The sequence below is a fragment of the Pleurodeles waltl genome, chromosome 2_2, assembly GCF_031143425.1.
Source record: "Pleurodeles waltl isolate 20211129_DDA chromosome 2_2, aPleWal1.hap1.20221129, whole genome shotgun sequence".
Taxonomy (NCBI): domain Eukaryota; kingdom Metazoa; phylum Chordata; class Amphibia; order Caudata; family Salamandridae; genus Pleurodeles; species Pleurodeles waltl.
In genome coordinates, this window is record NC_090439.1 from 497,710,988 (window position 1) to 497,734,361 (window position 23,374).

Sequence of the window (23,374 nt, forward strand, 5' to 3'; positions counted from 1 at the left end):
TCAGTTCTTGGTCCAAGGTAGCCCACCGTTGGGGGTTCAGAGCAACCCCAAAGTCACCACACCAGCAGCTCAGGGCCGGTCAGGTGCAGAGGTCAAAGAGGTGCCTGAAACACATAGGCTTCAATGGAGAGAAGGGGGTGCCCCGGTTCCAGTCTGCCAGCAGGTAAGTACCCGCGTCTTCGGAGGGCAGACCAGGGGGGTTTTGTAGGGCACCGGGGGGGACACAAGTCAGCACAAAAAGTACACCCTCAGCAGCGCGGGGGCGGCCGGGTGCAGTGTGCAAACACGCGTCGGGTTTTCAATGGTTTTCAATGAGAGACCAAGGGGTCTCTTCAGCGGTGCAGGCAGGCAAGGGGGGGGGCTCCTCGGGGTAGCCACCACCTGGGCAAGGGAGAGGGCCTCCTGGGGGTCACTCCTGCACAGGAGTTCAGTTCCTTCAGGTGCTGGGGGCTGCGGGTGCAGGGTCTTTTCCAGCCGTCGGGAAATAGAGTTCAGGCAGTCGCGGTCAGGGGGAGCCTCGGGATTCCCTCTGCAGGCGTCGCTGTGGGGGCTCCGGGGGGACAACTTTGGTTACTCACGGTCTTGGAGTCGCTGGATGGTCCTCCCTGAGGTGTTGGTTCTCCACCAGTCGAGTCTGGGTCGCCGGGTGCAGTGTTGCAAGTCTCACACTTCTTGCGGGGAGTTGCAGGGGTCTTTAAATCTGCTCCTTGAAACAAAGTTGCAGTTCTTTTGGAGCAGTGCCGCTGTCCTCGGGAGTTTCTTGTCTTTCTTGAAGCAGGGCAGTCCTCAGAGGATTCAGAGGTCGCTGGTCCCTTGGAAAGCGTCGCTGGAACAGGTTTCTTTGGAAGGCAGGAGACAGGCCGGTAAGTCTGGGGCCAAAGCAGTTGGTGTCTTCTGTTCTTCCTCTGCAGGGTTTTTCAGCTCAGCAGTCCTCTTCTTGTTAGTTGCAGGAATCTCAATTCTTAGGTTCAGGGAAGCCCTTAAATACTAAATTTAAGGGCATGTTTAGGTCTGGGGGGTTAGTAGCCAATGGCTACTAGCCCTGAGGGTGGGTACACCCTCTTTGTGCCTCCTCCCAAGGGGAGGGGGTCACATCCCTAATCCTATTGGGGAATCCTCCATCTGCCAGATGGAGGATTTCTAAAAGTTAGTCACTTCAGCTCATGACACCTTAGGGGCTGTCCTGACTGGCCAGTGACTCCTCCTTGTTATTCTCATTATTTTCTCCGGCCTTGCCGCCAAAAGTGGGGGCCGTGGCCGGAGGGGGCGGGCAACTCCACTAGCTGGAGTGTCCTGCGGTGCTGGCACAAAGGGGTGAGCCTTTGAGGCTCACCGCCAGGTGTGACAGCTCCTGCCTGGGGGAGGTGTTAGCATCTCCACCCAGTGCAGGCTTTGTTACTGGCCTCAGAGTGACAAAGGCACTCTCCCCATGGGGCCAGCAACATGTCTCGGTTGTGGCAGGCTGCTGGAACCAGTCAGCCTACACAGATAGTCGGTTAAGGTTTCAGGGGGCACCTCTAAGGTGCCCTCTGGGGTGTAGTTTACAATAAAATGTACACTGGCATCAGTGTGCATTTATTGTGCTGAGAAGTTTGATACCAAACTTCCCAGTTTTCAGTGTAGCCATTATGGTGCTGTGGAGTTCGTGTAAAACAGACTCCCAGACCACATACTCGTATGGCTACCCTGCACTTACAATGTCTAAGGTATTGCTTAGACACTGTAGGGGCACAGTGCTCATGCACTGGTGCCCTCACCTATGGTATAGTGCACCCTGCCTTAGGGCTGTAAGGCCTACTAGAGGGGTGACTTATCTATCCGTGCATAGGCAGTGAGAGGCTGGCATGGCACCCTGAGGGGAGTGCCATGTCGACTTAGTCATTTTCTCCCCACCAGCACACACAAGCTGGTAAGCAGTGTGTCTGTGCTGAGTGAGGTGTCCCTAGGGTGGCATAAGACATGCTGCAGCCCTTAGAGACCTTCCTTGGCATCAGGGCCCTTGGTACCAGGGGTACCACTTCCAAGGGACTTATCTGGATGCCAGGGTGTGCCAATTGTGATACAAAAGTACAGGTTAGGGAAAGAACACTGGTGCTGGGGCCTGGTTAGCAGGCCTCAGCACACTTTCAATTCAAAACATAGCATCAGCAAAGGCAAAATGTCAGGGGGTAACCATGCCAAGGAGGCATTTCCTTACAATAGTAAATTAAAATAAATAGTAGGTGACCTCTAAAAGATAAGAAAACAATTATTTTGCAAGGGAGAGTGCTTGTTCAGTCAAGAGTGATCAAGGACCAATCGCTCATCATTCTTTTGGAGGACCCTTTCCAGTGTGTATATGCATTATGATCATTGTAAGCATGCCATAGTACTGTTAACCTCAGCCATTCGAATGAGGTTCAACAGCAGTGACTAGTGGAAAATTGAATGCATCATGACAGTACTTAGTTACTCCTGTAGTCAGGGTGGCAAGCTGACCTCTTCTTTTTTTTTTGGTAGTATTAGGCCACTTTATTCCATTGCTGGGCTATTGGCTGTTTCCTCAACCCTCTTCCCTTTGTAGTGTAGCACTTTACCGGTGGAGGGGACCTAGGAGCTTTCTGTGGTACAGCAATATCTCTCTTAGCTAATAGTAAAACGTAAGAATTTCAACACAGTTTTATTCTTTTTAGGCTGCATAAGTAGCTTTAATATATATCCCTAGAAATAGAATAGGTCTGTGGTCTTTGCAAGCACCCCTGTGACGCCCCACCAGAAGTTCTCAATTTCAGGGCCTTCTGATATCATGTGTCTGAAACCCTTTTGTGAATCATGAAAACTTAAGCACTCGAAGGAGACTGCATTGTACTTGATCCTGCCCTGTATATCCCTCTGAAGCTTTCTAAGACAGTTAGCTAATCTTCTCCCATACCCGGTAGTATAGAAGTTTGTGTCAGGTCATGTGTTTCCTGGTCATCTTTATAGATTTTCCAGTGAACTTTAAAAGCTTTAATTACTTTCCTATGCATTAAACATGTCCACTATGTAGCCTGCATTACTCCTCCAGCATCTGGAACTTGGTCAATTTGTCCTCCTTGACTAAGTTTCCCACCACCGTGATTTACATTTCTTACCAAATTATTCGGTCTTTTGTAGAGAACCAACCTATCTATGTGGGTACACCCATTTGAACACTTTTTTTTAGGGTTGAGTCTGCAAGTGCATGCTCTAGCACGTGTCTCGCTTGTGAGACTCTATTGTTTACATTACAGTGTGTGGAGCCCTTCTGTTACTTACCATTTATTGGATTCCGCTGCACACTTCTTTACAGCCTCATAATTTATCACTGCAGTCCAAACATTATTTATGTTCCTCTGTGTGGAGCAGGGACTAAGCACTGATTGATTCAGTTTAATCGGTACACATCTGCTGCTCCCAGCGTTATTGAAGTACTATTTTGTTCTTTTTATCTTTTAGTGCCCTGCAAACAAAAGGCTTGTGACTGGAAAAAAACACCCAACAGGGCAAACAAAAGAGCTTTTTTTTTGTATTTTTTTTTATAGCTCACTTTCTTTTAGTTGGTCAAGTCGTCTTATCACTTTGCACTCTTTTGCTCAGGGGCGCTGTTCTTAAAACATTGCGAGTAACTTGTTCTATCTGACAGAAACATCTAGTTGCAGATTCCTTACCTTAGTATTTCCCCCAGGCGTGAGTATGGATCCAGAGTTTTTTCTCGAACAGTACCCCTGTGTGCCGTTAGCTGGCATCAATCAGCTCCACATCCATTGTCGTCCATGCCGGATATGATGTCACAGGTCCTATATAGGTGCCACCCCAGCTTGCTGTCAGTTCGTTTATTTCCACACCAACCATCACTGATCCAAAGAAGAGCTACCCATCAGTTGCTTTTTTCCTTTTTTAAAACATTTTGTCAAAGCTTTTTGAGTGTTTCTACTCCTGGTACGTCAAGGGATGTCTTCGCTTAAGACTGGGCTCAAGCCCTGCAGATCCTGCCATTGGGCGAGGTCCATGACCGATCCGCACCTCATGTGTCTTTGGTGTCTGGAGTGTGACCATGACCCGAAGTCGTGCTCCAAGTGCCGGGCCATGAATCTGAAGGCTTTGAGGGAGCAGTCCCTAAAGCTCATGGTGGCCCGGCACTCGGCTTTACGTAAGTCCTGATCTTTGTCGAGAAGAAGGTCTCTGGATCAGTCATGGAGACCCCCCCATCTTCTTCATCCCACTTCAAGTCCTCTAGACTTTCAGGTACTTTGAAGCATAAGAAGAAGTTGAAGAAGGCCAACTATTCTTTAACTTCACCTCGTCTGTTGGTCGACAAGGGAGCGGGAGCGTCATCAGTAGAGGCCTCCATCAGCGAAGCCTGCGTCTGGGCCGACTTATCGCTTCCCAGAATTTCCCAGAGATGGAGTGATCCCTGCCCAACTTAAAGAATTTTATAAGGCCATGATCCTCATTTTTGGACAGTACGACTCTGCTGGCATGCCTCTGGGCCCCGTGGAGTCAGAAGGGGCCCCTTCAGGTTCTGTGCCAGTGGCCTTAGCTCCGATGGGCACCCAGTGCTCTATTTATAGATCCAAATCGGAGCTGGTCCTTCGACCTTCCATGGGCACCAGCTCTGACGTCTGTGCTCCCGGCGCATCTGTGCCTCAGGCACTGCATCCCCCATCTTCATTGCCGATGGACGTCATACAATGCAGACTCGAGTGCGGGCAAGGGCTTTGACCCCTATGTCGGATCTTGAGCCTTATTACTATAAGTTGGGTTAGAGTGAGGAAGGGGAGTGGTCACTGGAGCCTTTGGAATACCGACTACAAGACCCCATGGACTGGCTTACAGACCTGGGTGAAGCCAGTGGACTGGATACTTCCCCGATACTGGCATGCTTTCTCCGCTATCTTGGTGAAGGAGGAGGGAGCTTCTTATTCATTGGTGGTGTGGAGAGCAGCCAAGGTCCTGGACTTTGAGCTGCCTTCGTGGCAGTCTGGATTAACCTCCTGACAGAGGTGCTTCGCCTCTGCTTTATCCTCTGAACCCCTGTTTCCCCTAAATGAAGCCCTTATGGATGTCCCTCTGGGTACCTGGTCCAAACTCAGCACAGGGGCTCCAGTGAACAGGACTATTGCCTGCCACCATTGTCCTGCACTGGGTGGCCCAGGTTTCCTGATGCAACACCCCACCCCTGACAGCTTGGTTATCCAAGGGAAGAGCATGTTCCCTTCCGCACCCCTGGATAGAGAATCCAAGAGGCTGGACACACTTGGGAAGCAACTGTTTTCTTCTGTAAGACTGACATTCCGGTCTGTGAAAACAGCATGCCTTTTGGGCCATTACTCCCATATGCTGTGGGATATGGTTGCACAACTGCTGCCACAGGTCCTGGAAGAGGCCTGGGCTGTACTTTCCCAAACAGTTGCTGATGAGAGAGATGCAGTAAAGTTCACGATCCGATGTGGACTGGACACAGCCAACTCACTGGGCAGAGCAGCTGCTTTGACAGTGGCCTTGATGCGCCATGCCTGGTTGAGGACGTCTGGCTTTTCAGGGGATGTCCAAGCTAACTGTATGGACTTGCCTTTTGATGGCACTCGTCTTTCAGAGAGAAAGCAGACTGTGCTAGAGCGCTTCAAGGATTCTTTTGCTACAGCATGTTCTTGGGCCTCGTGGAAGCCCCTCAGTCTGCTTTAAGCCCCTTTCGTGGCTACGGAAGGGGTGTCCAGCACCGTCTGTTTCCATCCAGCCACCTTTCCGTGCTTGCTGCCCAGCCTCTGTATGGCCCGGGACATGGGATCCACCATCATGGATCAGGGAGCTAGCAGTCTGGCCAAACCCATCCCCCTCACCTCCTTCTGAAGCTGATCTCCAAATCTTCCTAGTCTGACAGTTCCCCACCAGGGACTAGTCGGAGGCAGGATCCGCCATCACCTGCTCCGCTGGCAGCCCATCACATCAGACAGGTGGGTTTTGCAGATAGTCGGAAGGGGTTACTCCTTCCCCTTCGAGACTACCCTTTAATCCATTCCACCGTCATACGATCGAATGACAGAGGATCAATTGGCACTTCTCCCATAGGAAGTTAGGGCTCTTGTGGCCAAGGGAGCCATAGAGAGGGTCCCTGTGCCAGACATGGTTGCTGTTCCCGCTATTTTTTTGGTCCCCTAAAAGGGCAAGGGCCTCTGCCCTATCCCAGACCTTCGGTCCTCAGTCTCTTTCTGAAGAAGACGTTCAAAATGTTCAAATGCTCGAATGCTCAGGTTCCATCTGCCTTGGACCCAGGAAACTGGATAGTAGCATTGGACTTGCAGGACACTTACTTTCAAACTCCTGTTCTGCCTTCCCACAGACATTACCTGCAGTTTAAAGTAGGCAACAAGCACTTTCAGTTCACTGTGCTCCCCTTTGGTCTTACTAGTGCCCCTTGGGCGTTCACCAAGGTGATGGCCGTGGTTGCAGCTCATCTGCGCAAATCAGTGGTTTCAGTCTTCCCCCTATCTCGACAACTGGCTGTTGAAGGCTGGCTTCTCTCAGGCTTTTGCCTCCCAACTCAAGACTTCGGTGGACCTTCTGCATTCGCTGGGGTTCACTGTAATGTGCTGAAGTCACACCTGATTCCCTCTTAGATTCTCCCTTTCATCAGAGCCGTTCTGGACACAATGCAGTTTCAGGCTTATCCTCCTGAGCGGTGAGTCCAGGATATTCAGGCTATGATACAGATGTTTCAGATTCTGTCCTGAATTTCGATGAGAATGACTTTGAGGCTGCTGGGCCTGTTGATCTCCTGCATCCTGTTTGTGACACATGCCAGATGGCATATGCCGGCTCTGCAATGGGACCTGAAGTTCCAGTGGTTTTAGCATCAGGGTGGTCTTTCTGACATGGATCAGATCTCGGAGAGAACTGCGCAAAATCTGCAGTGGTGGTTAACAAACCGTGATTGGGTCAGAGGGAGACCCCACTCCCTTCCCTAACCAGATCTGACAGTAATGACAGATGCGTAACTACTGAGATGGGGCAGCCACCTGGGTGAAGCAGAGATCGGAGGCGTCTGATCTCTGGTGGAGTCTGGATGCCACATCCACCTGTTGGAGCTATGGGCAATCAGACTAGCACTGAGAGCATTATTTCCCTCTCTCAAAGGGAAGTTAGTACAGGTGTTCACAGACAACACCACCGCCATGTGGCACTGCAACAAGCAGGGCAGAATAACCCTTTATCAATAGGCTCTGCGCCTCTGGATATGGCTGGAACATCAGGGCATTTCCCTGATGGTTTAACATCTGTCAGGCTTTCTGAACATCAGAGCGGACAAACTCAGCTGACAATGCTTAGTCGATCACGATTGGCGTCTCTGTCCACAGACGCACAAGGTCTCTTTGAGCAGTAGGGAGAGCCTTGTTTGGACCTGTTCGCCTCAGCAGAAAACATCCAAGGTCAGCAGTATTTTGTTTTGGAGTTTGCAAGGTGGCATTTGCTCAGCGAAACATTTCATCTCGAGTGGAACACAGGCCTTCTGTAGGCCTTTCCACCCACAATACTTCAGCCCAGGGTTCTCAAGAAGATCAAGAATGACTGGGCCCAAGTGATCCTTATGGCTCTGGATGGGCATGAATAGTCTGTTATCCCGAGCTATTTAGCATGTCCATCGATCCTCCAATCAGACTACCCATTCAAGAGGATTTTCTGTCGCAACAACAGAGGAGGTGTAGGAAGTTGGCTCTGTATATACTATTTCAAAATAAGAAATAGTGTGCACAGAGTCCAAGGGTTCCCCTTAGAGGTAAGCTAGTGGCAAAATTAGATAATACTAATGCTCTATTTTGTGGTAGTGTGGTCGAGCAGTAGGCTTATCAGAGGGTAGTGTTAAGCATTTGTTGTACACACACAGGCAATAAATGAGGAACACACACTCAAAGACTTAACTCCAGGCCAATAGTTTTTATATTGAAAAATATATTTTCTTAATTTATTTTAAGAACCACAGGTTCAAGATTTACGTCAAACACTTTAAATGTAAGGTACTTCACTTAGATACTTTAGGAACTATGAATGAAAACGATATCATGTACAGTCTTAGGAAAAATGGCAATAAGCTATTTTCAAAGTGGACACAGTGCAAAAATCAACAGTTCCTGGGGGAGGTAAGTAAAGGTTAGATTAGGAGGTAAGTAAAACACTTACAAGTCTCAGTTCTGGGGCATAATCAGCCCACCGTTGTGGGTTCAAGGCAACCCCAAAGTTACCACACCAGCAGCTCAAGGCCGGTCAGGTGCAGAGGTCAAAGAGGTGCCCAACACACATAGGCGCCTAGGGAGAACAGGGGTGCTCCGGTTCCAGTCTGCCAGCAGGTAAGTACCTGTGTCCTCAGGGGGCAGACCAGGGGTGTTTTGTAGAGCACTGGGGGGGACACAAGTAGGCACACAAAACACACCCTCAGCAGCACAGGGGCGGCCGGGTGCAGTGTGCAAAGCAGGCGTTCGGTTTCAGGTAGGAAACAATCGAGGGATCCCGGGGTCACTCTAGCGGTGCAGGCAGGTACAAGTGGGGGGGGGGGGGGGGCACTTCTTGGGACAGCCACCACCTGGGCAAGGCAGAGGGTCGCCTGGGGGTCACTCCTGAGTCGAAGTTCGGTTCCTTCAGGTCCTCGGGGCTGCGGGCGCAGTGTTGGTTCCAGGCGTCGGGTCCCTTGTTACAGGCAGTCAAGGTCAGGGGGAGCCTCTGGATTCTCTCTGCTGGCGTCGCTGTGGCGGCTCAGGGGGGGGCGTCTCTGGTTACTCACGGGCTCGCAGTCGCCGGGGAGTCCTCCCTGAGGTGTTGCTTTTCTGCAGGTTGAGCCGGGGGCATCGGGTGCAGAGTGTAGAGTCTCACGCTTCTGGCGGGAAACGTGAAGTCTTTGGAAGTTGCTTATTTGTTGCAAAGAAGTAGCTGGTTTTGAACAGGGCCACTGTTCACTGGAGTTTCTTGGTCCTATAGTCCAGGGCAGTCCTCTGAGGCTTCACAGGTTGCTGGTCCCTGTCAGATGCGTCGCTGGAGCAGGTTTTCGAAGTTTGAGACAGGTTGGTAGGGCTGGGGCCAAATCAGTTGTCGTCTTCCTCCTTCTCTGCAGGCTTGTAGTTCAGCAGTCCTTCTTTCTTCAGGTTGCAGGAATCTGATTCCCTGGGATCTGGGGAGCCCCTAAATACTGAATTTAGGGGTGTGTTCAGGTCTGGGAGGGCAGTAGCCAACGGCTACTGTCCTTGAGGGTGGCTACACCCTCTTTGTGCCTCCTCCCTGTGGGGAGGGGGGCACATCCCTAATCATATTGGGGGAATCCTCCAAACTGAAGATGGAGGATTTCTCAAGGCAGGGGTCACCTCACCTCAGGACACCTTAGGGGCTGTCCAGACTGGTGGGTGACTCCTCCTTGTTTTTCTTATTATCTCCTCCAGCCTTGCCGCCAAAAGTGAGGGCAGTGGCCGGAGGGTCGGGCATCTCCACTAGCTGGGATGCCCTGGGGCGCTGTAACGAAAGGGGTGAGCCTTTGAGGCTCATCGCCAGGTGTTACACTTCCTGCAGGAGGAGGTGAGAAGCACCTCCACCCAGTACAGGCTTTGTTCCTTGCCACAGAGTGACAAAGGCACTCACCCCATGTGGCCAGAATCTAGTCTGGTTGTGGCAGGCTGGCAGAAACTGGTCAGTCTAGCACTAGGTTTTGGACTGGTATTCAGGGGGCATCTCTAAGATTCCCTCTGCATGTATTTTACAATAAATCCCACACTGGCATCAGTGTGCATTTATTGTGCTGAGAAGTGTGATACCAAACTTCCCAGATTTCAGTGTAGCCGTTATGGAACTGTGGAGATTGTGTTTGGCAAACTCCCAGACCATATACTCTTTATGGCTACCCTGCACTTACAATGTCTAAGGTTTTGCTTAGACACTGTAAGGGCATAGTGCTCATGCATATAGGCCCTCACCATTGGTATAGTGCACCCTGCCTTAGGGCTGTAAGGCCTGCTAGAGCGGTGACTTACCTATACCACAGGCAGTGAGAGGTGGGCTTGGCACCCTGAGGGGGGTGCCATGTCGACTTAGTGATTTTCTCCCCACCAGCACACACAAGCTGTGAGGCAGTGTGCATGTGCTGAATGTGGGGTCCCCAGGGTGGCATAATACATGCTTCAGCCCTTAGAGACCGTCCCTGGTCACAGGGCCCTTGGTACCAGGGGTACCATTTACAAGGGACTTATCTGTGTGCCAGGGCAGTGCCAATTGTGGGAACAAAGGTACAGTTTAGGGAAAGAACACTGGTGCTGGGGCCTAGTTAGAAGGGTCCCAGCACACTTTCAATCATAACTGGCATCAACAAAAGGCAAAAAGTCAGGGGGTAACCATGCCAAGGAAGGCATTTTCTTACAATTATCTTGGCAGCCAGGTGTTCCTTCACAAACGCTATATGCTTGTCGTTGGAAGAAATTTGTGACATGGTGCACAGACATGTCTGTTGGCCCCTCTCTGCCCCTCTTTCTGAGGTTCTGTTGTTTCTCTGGCCCAGCAAGGCTCTGCTATGGGCACTTTCAAAGGTTACCTATTTGCCATCTCTGCATTTTTGAGGTTGCCTGATCAATTTTCTTTGTTTAGGTCTCCTATTGTTTATAGGTTCCTTAGGGGCCTTACTCATATGTTTCCTCCATCCCCATTCATTATGCCTGAACAGATTTCAGAATGATAGATAAGATCAGGTTTCTGCAACTAGATATTGCCTCTACCAGATAAGGCGTTAACCGAAGGTAAGTAACTTATCCAAATATAGCAAAGCAACATTGTTTCTGAAATGATGCTTTAAACCTAATCGTACAGTACACCCTAATCCACCCAACTCCAGTCTGACCCACCTCACCCCACATCAATTCACCCCACTCCAATTCACCTCACCCAACCTACCCAACTCAAATATTCACAACCCTCCCCAATCTAATCTTCCCCACTCCAGTTTGCCCCACTCAATCTAAAACAATTAGCCCCACTCCAATCTGCACTACTACAATCCAAAGCAATCTGCCCCAGTCAAATCCAAAACAGTCTGCACCGCTCCAATCTACCCCACTTCAATCCAAAAATATGCCCCATTCATATCCAAACAATATGCCCCACTCCCATCTATCCCACTCCAGTCTGCCCAACACCAATGCAAAACAATCTGCCCTACTCCAAAACCATCTGCCCGCTGCAATCTGCTGCACTCCAGTCCAATATAATCTGCCCCCCCAAACTCCCACTGCAATCCAAAACAATCTGCCCCTCACCAATACGCCTCACTCCAATCTGCCTAACTTTAATCCAAAGCAGTCCTCCCCATTCCAGTCTAAATCATTCTGCCTTACTCCAATCCTTTTCAATCTGCCCCACTCCAGTCTGCCCCACTTTATTCCATAACCACCTGCCCCCTCCACTCAGCTCCAATCCCAAGCAACACACTCCAATCCAAAACAATCTGCCTCCCTCCAATTCGCCCCACTCTAATCCACCTCACCCCACTTCAGTCCACCCCACTCCATCCCAGTTCACCCCACTCCAATCCACCGCAATCAACTCCAGTGCAATCCAGTCCACCCCAGTCCACACCACTACAATCCAATTCACCCCAATCCAGCCCAGTCCAATCTACCCCACTCTGATCAGTATACCTCACCCCACCCCAATCCAATACACCTCACCCCAGTCAACCCAATTCACTCTAGTTCATTTTGATCCACCCCAGTCCGATCATCCCTCTTCAGTCTGTTTCACCCACTCCAATCCACCCCACACTAATCTACCCCATCCATCCACTACAATTCACCCCACTCCAGTCAAGTCCACTGCTACCCAAAATACCCCAATCCATGGCTTTCCAATGTAGTCCACTTTAATCCAGCCCCCTCCAGTCCAGTCCACTTTAATCCACCCTACTTCAGTCCAACCCGCCCACTCCACCTTAATCTACTCCAGTGCAATCCTCCTAAGCAATCCACCCCACACCTATCCAATACACCTCACACCAATCCAAACCATCATTCTCCAGTCTAATCCAACCCACTCCAATTCAATCTACTCTACTCAGTCCAATCCACTCCAGTCCACCCCATTCCACTCCAGTCCACCCCATTCCATTTCAATCCACCCAACCCAATCCATTTGACCCTACTCCTATCCAATCTGCCCCAGTCAAATCTGCCACACTCCATCCAACCCCAATCCACCCTACTCAGTCCAGCCCAGTCCACCCACTTCAGTCCACCTAACTCCATTCAAGTCCACTGCTACCTTATACACCTCATTCAAAGCCACCCACACCACCCCAGTTCATCCCACTCAATACTCTTTAATTCACCACACACCGGTGCTATCCAGTCCACAATAATCCACCCTACTCCTGTCCAATCCACCCCACCCCACTCCAAACCACTGTGATATGTTCCAATCCACTCCTCTCCAGTTATCTACCCCACACCAATACAATCAACCCCACTCCAATCCAGTCCCCCAGTCAGTCCATGACAGACCACTCCAATCCTCCCCACCCCAATCCAGTCCACTGCACCCGATCCATACTACCCCTAGCCATTCAACTCCAGTCCACCACACCCCACCCCAACTCAACCCACTCAATCCAGCCCACCCCAACTCACCCCACTCAATCCAGCCCACCTGCCTCAGTCCAGTCCACCCCACTCAATCCAGTCCACCCCACTCAATCCAATCAACCCTGATCAGATCCAACTTGCTCCAGTCCACCCCATCATGCCAATCCAGTTCACCACACCCCACTCCACCCCGCTCTGGTCCACCCAATCCAACCCCAATCCAATCCTGCCCCTTAAATCCACCTAACCCCAACCCCAACCAACCCCACCCCATTTCAATCCAATTCACCCCACACTACCCACCCCAGTCCAGTGCGCTCTGATGGCTTTCTTAGCAAAGATAAGAGCCAAGTCTAGGAAGCGAGCCAGACTCCTCCTTGATCTATCCCAACAAACCCACATCACACCGCACCTCAGGCAATTCCACTGGTTTCCTGCAGAGAAGAGATGCTAATTACAGCTGCTGACCCCCATACAGAAGGCTTTTCACAACCAAGGACCCACCCACCTTGGGTGGCACCTGTGCGCCATGAGTGGTGCATAAACCCGAGAAGACATTTGGTGGCATTTCAAGCAAACCCCTATACCATGCTGCTCCCTGCTGATGACGGGCTAAACCCAGAAACACGTGTACAGGGATATACAGCACTTGCAGCGCCTATGGCGGTGAAAGACTTTATTACTTTCTGTTCGGACTAGGAATTCGACTGCATTTACCATGATGCATTGGGTTTGGACTTTGTTGCGGGAGTGTAGGCAGTGTGCTCCCTTTCTTTGTAATTTTGTCTTTAAGACGGCTGCCTTGAGCCACGGCTGACGAGCCTTGGGAGGCACCTGTGCTCCATGAGTGGGACATAAACCCGAGAAGATATTTGGATTTCAAGCAAGCCCATATACCATGCTGCTCCATGCTGATGATGGGCTAAACCCAGAAACATGTGTACAGGGATATACAGCACTTGCTGCACCTATGGAGGTGAAATACTATTACTTTCTGTACGGACTAGGAATTCGACTGCATTTACCATGATGCATAGGGGTTGGACTTTGTTGCTGGAGTGTAGGCAGTGTGCTCCCTTTCTTTGTAATGTAATGCAACAGAAGTAAATCCAGGTCCCTCAATTGTTTGGGCGTAATCCAAGAGAGGATAACAAAATAAGAAACTTTGTGTGGTAACATAAACCATTCTTGCTAACACTATTTGGCTGTTGTTATCGAAGGTAATGCGTCCAAAATAGTACTTGCAACCTCAAGGATCATATTGCTGGTCCTAAATTTTCAGTCAAAATGCATACCTTATGGTATAGCTTGACCTACTAAATAAATTGTTTCTCTTCTGTCCAGGTCTGCTCTGTTGTGGGGTAGACTGGGGTGAACTGGACACAAAAAGGACTTTGAACATTTTATCCGCCAACCCCCTACTACCAGATACATCGTGAACTTAGTGTTATTGCTATTATAGATAGGTCTGCTTGGACGTCTTTAATTATGTAACCACCATTATTTTTAAGGTTGCATTCTTCAGTCTGGGCCTGTGCTGTGAACTCCAGCTTATCAAGGAAGGTGACTAAAGATGGATCCAGTCTTTTATTTTCTGTAAAGATTCAGTGTGAAAGACTCTGGAGTCCCTTCTTGCTCAGCTAAGCTGTTTACACTTACTTCTCAACTCCTTAGTGGTGTTCAGTGTCCACGACTGGTGAAGGTCTACAGGACATCATTCTTAAGAATAGTTCTCCCAGTTGGAAGGTGTGAATGAAAATTGTTCAGAGTGATAAAATGGAGGATTTTGAGGGCTGAGAAAACCCTGTGCTCTCTCAAATTTTGAGAATATGTGCTTTCATAGCTTAGGAGTTTTAGATTCCCCTGGAGGCCGCTTTGTTGATGGCTACTTTTTCTGTCTGTCAGTCAGGAACTTCCACTTAAGGTTCTTCATCTCCGGTGCTTGCTATCCATAAGCAAGTGATATTGCTTCTCCTGACCTCTCTAAGCAGTCACCTGTGCAGCAACACAAGATTCAGGTACTTTCTTTGTTAGGCGCCATGTTCCATAAGACTGTAGTATATTAGTGGCAGTATGAAGTGGACATCAGGCCTATTTCTCATCCTCACCCCATCCCTCATGCTACACCTTCCTGCCCAGGAAGCCAGCTATATGTCTAAGGTTAGCTGTTTATAATCCAGTCCCAACAAGTAGTGACGTTTGAACGTTTTGGGGAACTTCTTTTTATTCAGATCTCCCCTTCATTACTTGCTCCTTCTTCTTGACCTCTCTGGCCTCCTTCTCAGAGCTTTGAGATGCTCTCCGGGTTGCCCAACCATGTCATTAAGTAATATTAAGGTCAAATTCTATAACCGTTGTCAGCAGAGAGGAAGAAATGTCCTAGTCCTAGTAAAAAAGTATACATCTCTACTATAGTACATAGTTTGTAGTAAATAGGATTACTTGCTGCCGGGCAAAATGTGCAGCTTTATTCATGTTGTTCTCTCTGGGCAAGTAACTTGCCAGTAGGATTTGGCTTAATTCCCTGTGTCAGCAAAAATGTTTTGAACTGGAATTATTTTTCAAAAGTATACCCTGGTCTTCCCAAAAATAATTTATTTTCTGCTTTCACAGGTCTGAATTTACAAAGTCAGTTTAATCTGGAGAATGTAACTGTGTATAACACCAATGAACAAGAAAGCACACTAGGACAGAAGGTGAGTCATTGCAGACATTCATCTTTTATGGGCATGGTGGGTCTTATCAGTACAAAGGCTTGCAATAGTGTTGAGCTGTGACATTTTGTTAGACATATTTTACTACCCAGTCACTTTTGGCCTTATTGTTTTGTGATGAAAGGAACGCTTTAAAAAAAAAAAAAAACAATAATACAAACACAATGAGTGTAACTGTCGGAAAATATCTAAATGTGCTAGTGGCATATGTGAGAAAGTAGCCTCTTTTTAGCCTTGTTACCCCCACTTTTGGCCTGTTTGTGAGTGTATGTCAGGGTGTTTTCACTGTCTCACTGGGATCCTGCTAGCCAGGGACCAGTGCTCATAGTGAAAACCCTATGTTTTCAGTATGTTTGTTATGTGTCACTGGGACCCTGCTAGTCAGGACCCCAGTGCTCATAAGTTTGTGGCCTATATGTATGTGTTCCCTGTGTGGTGCCTAACTGTCTCACTGAGGCTCTGCTAACCAGAACCTCAGTGGTTATGCTCTCTCATTTCTTTCAAATTGTCACTAACAGGCTAGTGACCAATTTTACCAATTTACATTGGCTTACTGGAACACCCTTATAATTCCCTAGTATATGGTACTAAGGTAACCAGGGTATTGGGGTTCCAGGAGATCCCTATGGGCTGCAGCATTTCTTTTGCCACCCATAGGGAGCTCTGACAATTCTTACACAGGCCTGCCACTGCAGCCTGAGTGAAATAACGTCCACGTTATTTCACAGCCATTTTACACTGCACTTAAGTAACTTATAAGTCACCTATATGTCTAACCTTTACCTGGTAAAGGTTGGGTGCAAAGTTACTTAGTGTGAGGGCACCCTGGCACTAGCCAAGGTGCCCCCACATTGTTCAGGGCCAATTCCCCGGACTTTGTGAGTGCGGGGACACCATTACATGCGTGCACTACATATAGGTCACTACCTATATGTAGCTTCACAATGGTAACTCCGAATATGGCCATGTAACATGTCTATGATCATGGAATTGCCCCCTCTATGCCATCCTGGTATAGTTGGCACAATCCCATGATCCCAGTAGTCTGTAGCACAGACCCTGGTACTGCCAAACTGCCTTTCCTGGGGTTTCACTGCAGCTGCTGCTGCTGCCAACCCCTCAGACAGGTTTCTGCCCCCCTGGGGTCAAGCCAGGCTTGTCCCAGGATGGCAGAACAAAGGACTTCCTCTGAGAGAGGGTGTTACACCCTCTCCCTTTGGAAAATGGTGTGAATGCAGGGGAGGAGTAGCCTCCCCCAGCCTCTGGAAATGCTTTCTTGGGCACAGATGTGCCCAATTCTGCATAAGCCAGTCTACACCGGTTCAGGGACCCCTTAGCCCCTGCTCTATCGCGAAACTGGACAAAGGAAAGGGGAGTGACCACTCCCCTGACCTGCACCTCCCCTGGGAGGTGTCCAGAGCTCCTCCAGTGTGCTCCAGACCTCTGCCATCTTGGAAACAGAGGTTCTGCTGGCACACTGGACTGCTCTGAGTGGCCAGTGCCACCAGGTGACGTCAGAGACTCCTTCTGATAGGCTCCTTCAGGTGTTGCTAGCCTATCCTCTCTCCTAAGTAGCCAAACCCTCTTTTCTGGCTATTTAGGGTCTCTGTCTCTGGGGAAACTTTAGATAACGAATGCAAGAGCTCATCCGAGTTCCTCTGCATCTCTCTCTTCACCTTCTGCCAAGGAATCGACTGCTGACCGCGCTGGAAGCCTGCAAACCTGCAACATAGTAGCAAAGACGACTACTGCAACTCTGTAACGCTGATCCTGCCGCCTTCTCGACTGTTTTCCTGGTGGTGCATGCTGTGGGGGTAGTCTGCCTCCTCTCTGCACTAGAAGCTCCGAAGAAATCTCCCGTGGGTCGACGGAATCTTCCCCCTGCAACCGCAGGCACCAAAAAGCTGCATTACCGGTCCCTTGGGTCTCCTCTCAGCACGACGAGCGAGGTCCCTCGAATCCAGCGACTCTGTCCAAGTGACTCCCACAGTCCAGTGACTCTTCAGTCCAAGTTTGGTGGAGGTAAGTCCTTGCCTCACCTCGCTAGACTGCATTGCTGGGAACCGCGACTTTTGCAGCTACTCCGGCCCCTGTGCACTTCCGGCGGAAATCCTTCGTGCACAGCCAAGCCTGGGTCCACGGCACTCTAACCTGCATTGCACGACTTTCTAAGTTGGTCTCCGGCGACGTGGGACTCCTTTGTGTAACTTCGGGTGAGCACCGTTTCACGCATCCTCGTAGTGCCTGTTTCTGGCACTTCTCCGGGTGCTACCTGCTGCTAAGAGGGCTCCTTGTCTTGCTCGACGTCCCCTCTACCTCCTGGTCCAATTTGCGACCTCCTGGTCCCTCCTGGGCCACAGCAGCATCCAAAAACGCTAACCGCACAATTTGCAGCTAGCAAGGTTTGTTGGCGTTCTTTCGGCGGGAAAACACGTCTGCACGACTCTCCACGGCGAGAGGGATCCGTCCACCAAAGGGGAAGTCTCTAGCCCTTTTCGTTCCTGCAGAAACCTCAGCTTCTTCTGTCCAGTAGAAGCTTCTTTGCGCCCACAGCTGGCATTTCCTGGGCATATGCCCATCTCCGACTTGCTTGTGACTTTTGGGCTTGGTCCCCTTGTTCCACAGGTACCCTAGATTGGAAATCCATCGTTGTTGCATTGTTGGTTTGTGTCTTTCCTGCATTATTCCTCTAACACGACTTCTTTGTCCTTAGGGGAACTTTAGTGCACTTTGCACTCACTTTTCAGGGTCTTGGGGAGGGTTATTTTTCTAACTCTCACTATTTTCTAATAGTCCCAGCAACCCTCTACAAGGTCACATAGGTTTGGGGTCCATTTGTGGTTCGCATTCCACTTTTGGAGTATATGGTTTGTGTTGCCCCTATCCCTATGTGTCCCCATTGCATCCTATTGTAACTATACATTGTTTGCACTGTTTTCTAAGACTATACTGCATATTTTTGCTATTGTGTATATATATATCTTGTGTATATTTCCTATCCTCTCACTGAGGGTACACTCTGAGATACTTTGGCATATTGTCATAAAAATAAAGTACCTTTATTTTTAGTATAACTGTGTATTGTGTTTTCTTATGATATTGTGCATATGACACTAAGTGGTACTGTAGTAGCTTCACACGTCTCCTAGTTCAGCCTAAGCTGCTCTGCTAAGCTACCATTATCTATCAGCCTAAGCTGCTAGACACCCTATACACTAATAAGGGATAACTGGGCCTGGTGCAAGGTGCAAGTACCCCTTGGTACTCACTACAAGCCAGTCCAGCCTCCTACATTGGTTGTGCAGCGGTGGGATAAGTGCTTTGAGACTACTTACCACTCTTGTCATTGTACTTTTCATAAGAGAAAAATATACCAAACAAGTTCAGTGTGTGTACACATAGCTAAAAAGTTTTGCATTTCCTCCTTTCACTCTTTTCTAAAGTGCTGAAAAGTACTTCTAAACTTTCAAAAAGTTCTTAAAAGTTTAAAAAGTTTTTTCTGTCTTTCTAAAAAGTTCTGAAAACGTTTTTCTCTTTTTCTATCACTTTAACTCTCTCTAAAAATGTCTGGCACAGGCCAAAATGTTGATCTGTCCAAACTTGCATATGACCACCTTAGCTGGAAAGGAGCAAGGAGTCTCTGTGTAGAGAGAGGTTTGAGTGTAGGGAAGAATCCTTCCTTGGAATTGTTACTTAACATGCTTAGAGAACAGGATAAGGCTAAAAGTGCCCCATCTGTTGAAAAAGTAGCTAATTGTTCCTAATCTGGTCCAGGGACTCCCCCAGGAAAAGGTTCAGGAAAGAAACTCCTTAGCCTGCCCATTACAAGACAGTCTAGCATAGTTGGTACTGAGGTGGAGTCACATCATACAGATGATGTGCTCTCACATTACACTGTCAGCCAAGCTGTTAGGGTGCCCTCTGTAAGGGACAGGTCTCCTTCTGTTCATTCCCATCATACCTCTGTATATAGGAATGTCCCTCCCACCAACCCTGATGACAGATTGTTAGAAAGGGAACTCAATAAGTTGAGGGTGGAACAAACCAGACTGAAGCTTAAAAAGCAACAGCTGGATTTGGATAGACAGTCTTTAGAACTAGAGAAGGAAAGACAGAAGTTGGGTTTTGAAACCCATGTTGGCAGCAGCAGTATTCCCCATAGTCATCCTGCAAAAGAGCATGATTCCAGGAATCTGCATAAGATAGTTCCCCCTTATAAGGAGGGGGATGACATTAACAAGTGGTTTGCTGCACTTGAGAGGGGCTGTGTTGTACAGGATGTCCCTCAGAGGCAGTGGGCTGCTATCCTATGGCTATCATTTAGTGGAAAAGGTAGGGATAGGCTCCTTACTGTGAAAGAAAGTGATGCCAATAATTTTACAGTACTTAAGAATGCACTCCTGGATGGTTATGGCTTAACCACTGAACAATACAGGATAAAGTTCAGAGAGACCAAAAAGGAGTCTTCACAAGACTGGGTTGATTTCATTGACCATTCAGTGAAGGCCTTGGAGGGGTGGTTACATGGCAGTAAAGTTACTGATTATGACAGCCTGTATAACTTGATCCTGAGAGAGCATATTCTTAATAATTGTGTGTCTGATTTGTTGCACCAGTACTTGGTGGACTCTGATCTGACCTCTCCCCAAGAATTGGGAAAGAAGGCAGACAAATGGGTCAGAACAAGGGTGAACAGAAAAGTTCATACAGGTGGTGACAAAGAGAACATTAAGAAGAAAGATGGTGAAAAATCTCAAGATAAGCATGGGGATAAGGGTAAAACCAAAGATCCCACTTCAAATCTTAAACACTCTTCAGGGGGTGGGGATAAAACAAATTCTTCCTCTTCTTCTCAACCTACACATTTTAAAAAGCCTTGGTGCTTTGTGTGTAAAAACAGAGGCCATAGGCCAGGGGATAAGTCCTGTCCAGGTAAACCCCCTGAGCCTACAACCACTTATACATCAAGCTCTAGTGCCCCTAGCAGTAGTGGTACTAGTGGTGGGACTGCTGGCAACAGTCAAGTTAAGGGTGTAGTTGGGTTCACTTATTGGTCCATAGTAGAAACTGGGGTAGTCAGTCCCAAGACAGTTTCTGTCACACCTAGTGGCATTGGCCTTGCCACACTGGCTGCTTGTCCCCTTACAATGGATAAGTACAGGCAGACAGTTTCAATAAATGGTGTTGAGGCCTTGGCCTACAGGGACACAGGTGCCAGTATCACTTTGGTGACTGAAAATCTAGTGCATCCTGATCAACACATCATTGGACAACAGTATAAGATTATTGATGTCCATAACTCCACTAAGTTTCTTCCCTTAGCTATAATTCAGTTTAGTTGGGGTGGAGTTACTGGCCCTAAGCAGGTGGTGGTATCACCTAGCTTACCTGTAGACTGTCTCTTAGGTAATGACCTAGAGGCCTCAGGTTGGGCTTATGTAGAGTTTTATGCCCATGCAGCCATGCTGGGCATCCCAGAGGAATTGTTCCCTCTCATTTCTACTGAAATGAAAAAGCAAAGGAGAGAAGGCCTGAAAACTCAGGATCCCTCTCCATCAACAGGTAAAAAGGGTATCACAGTATCCCCTAACCACCATACCATTCAGGATACCATTCCTGTGGTGGGAGAAACCTCTCCTGGGGTGGCACCTGTTCCAAGTGAATCATCAGCTGGCAAAGCTGGACTCCCTGAGGTAGAAGTACCTCTCTGTGGGATAACTAACATTGGTGAGAAAAAGAGCACCATTTTAGTTAACATGGAGCATCCCTCCAACCCTCCCAGAGAAACTTTAGTGCAGAAACCCTGCACTGCCTCACAACACTTAGGACAGCATCCCTGCCCTAGTGTGGAGCTCATAGGACAGCATCCCTGCCCTGCTCCAACTCAAGAGAAACAGCATCCCTGTTCTCTCTTCCAGCCATATGGACAAAGTTTTTGCCCAGCTATGGCTTTTCTGAGACAGCATCCCTGTCTGGCATTCCCATCACTACAAATAGGTTCAGTGGGCAATTCCCACTGCTCTAAACTAAACCTTACTGATAGAAACTCTGAAAATACATCTTCACATTGTTGCTTAGCTAAAAAACTTCAAACAGGGTGGTTTACATCCCCACAGGGAAGTAACCATATAGTGGATGATAAAGGGAGTAACCAGTCTATTGCAGAGCTACTCTCTACTTATCACCACTTAGACAATAAAGTCTCAACTGGCCAAGGTTAGCCTTCTTGTCCTTCGTTTGGGGGGGGGGGGGGGGGTTGTGTGAGAAAGTAGCCTCTTTCTAGCCTTGTTACCCCCACTTTTGGCCCGTTTGTGAGTGTATGTCAGGGTGTTTTCACTGTCTCACTGGGATCCTGCTAGCCAGGGACCAGTGCTCATAGTGAAAACCCTATGTTTTCAGTATGTTTGTTATGTGTCACTGGGACCCTGCTAGTCAGGACCCCAGTGCTCATAAGTTTGTGGCCTATATGTATGTGTTCCCTGTGTGGTGCCTAACTGTCTCACTGAGGCTCTGCTAACCAGAACCTCAGTGGTTATGCTCTCTCATTTCTTTCAAATTGTCACTAACAGGCTAGTGACCAATTTTACCAATTTACATTTGCTTACTGGAACACCCTTATAATTCCCTAGTAAATGGTACTGAGGTACCCACGGTATTGGGGTTCCAGGAGATCCCTATGGGCTGCAGCAATTCTTTTGCCACCCATAGGGAGCTCTGACAATTCTTACACAGGCCTGCCACTGCAGCCTGAGTGAAATAACGTCCACGTTATTTCACAGCCATTTTACACTGCACTTAAGTAACTGTCACGGTTTCGGGCGGGTCTGATCAGGACTTTGGTTGGCACACCCCTTGAGGTCACTGAATATCCTAAAGAGGTAGTACACTGGGGCAGAGGAGCAGCTAAAGGCATACACGGAAAGGACAGCTATGGATAGGCACAGGAAACAGGAAAGTGAAAGCAGAGCAACCCTTGTGTGAACAAACAGTAAACGGATTACCAGTGGACAAACACGCTGGGGTTGTACACAGAGTAAGGCGCAGAACCTCCCACAGTGACAGGGAATCTCAATGCCTCTGTGCAATTTGCTCTTACAGATAGTCACCCTGCCAGCCCCATAGAAAGGAGGCAGCAGAAGTGATTCTGTCTCTGGACCCTAGAGCACAAACAAAGATAGTACTTACATACACAGGACACGCTCTTGTGGGTCCAGCTCGAAACACAGTGGCGATTCCTGAGAAAACAGCAATAGCACACTGTCACTGTTAGGCACGAAATACAACGTATAACACTGGACAAGGATGGGGGCTGGAATTGCCTCCTGGAAACCAGGAGCCAACCCCAGTACACAGGAGGACACGTATACACTGGTGAAGACTGATAGAACACTTACCAGACACAAAGAACCAAGAAGAAACAGAAACAGAAGGGAACAAACAAAGAGGCAGAGGCAAGAACTAGGAACAGGCTCAGGCTGAAGCAAAGGCGGGTCTAGGACTTCAAAACAGGGCGCAAACTTCTGGCTGGGACAGACAGAGACAGGACTGGGAAACTGAGAACAGGCTCTGGCTGGAACAGGCAAGGACAGGACTGGAATACAGGGAGTAGGAAATGAGCAGTAAACAGGACTGGGAAACAGAGAGAAGGTTCAGGCTGAAACAAGGCAGGAGCAGGGCAGAGAAACAGGGAGCAGGCTTTGGAAGAAACAAACAGGTACAAGGCTAAGAAGTAGGGAGCAGACTCTGGCTGGAACAATCAGGAGCAGGGCAGAGAAATAGGAAACAGGATCAGGCTGGAACAGAACAGGAACAAAACTGGAACACCATCCGACAAGGGGTCTGTAACACAAAGGAATTGAAGTCCGATGCACGACTGGGAGCTTGAGGAAATGGCTGCTTATAAGCAGTTCCAAGCTGGGCTGCACAGGAGAGGTTTCAGGTGTGTGTGGTTTCGGACACTTGCAAGTCCTGGAGGAGAGGATCCAGTGAAAAGGAGCAACTGGACTTCTCCCATTGAAAACAATGGGAAACAGAATCTGGGTTTTCCTGACTACCAAGCTG

General features: G+C 48.7%; 1 protein-coding gene across 2 annotated transcripts in view; it reads left to right on the forward strand.

Annotated features, from left to right (window-relative positions):
* THOC1 (THO complex subunit 1) overlaps window positions 1-23,374 on the forward strand; it is a 467,835-nt gene that overhangs the window by 130,708 nt on the left and 313,753 nt on the right. For both annotated transcript variants that reach the window (XM_069219988.1, XM_069219989.1), the window contains exon 8: window positions 15,213-15,295. In XM_069219988.1, coding sequence (XP_069076089.1) covers window positions 15,213-15,295 — 83 coding nt within the window. The remainder of the gene's footprint in view (window positions 1-15,212; window positions 15,296-23,374) is intronic.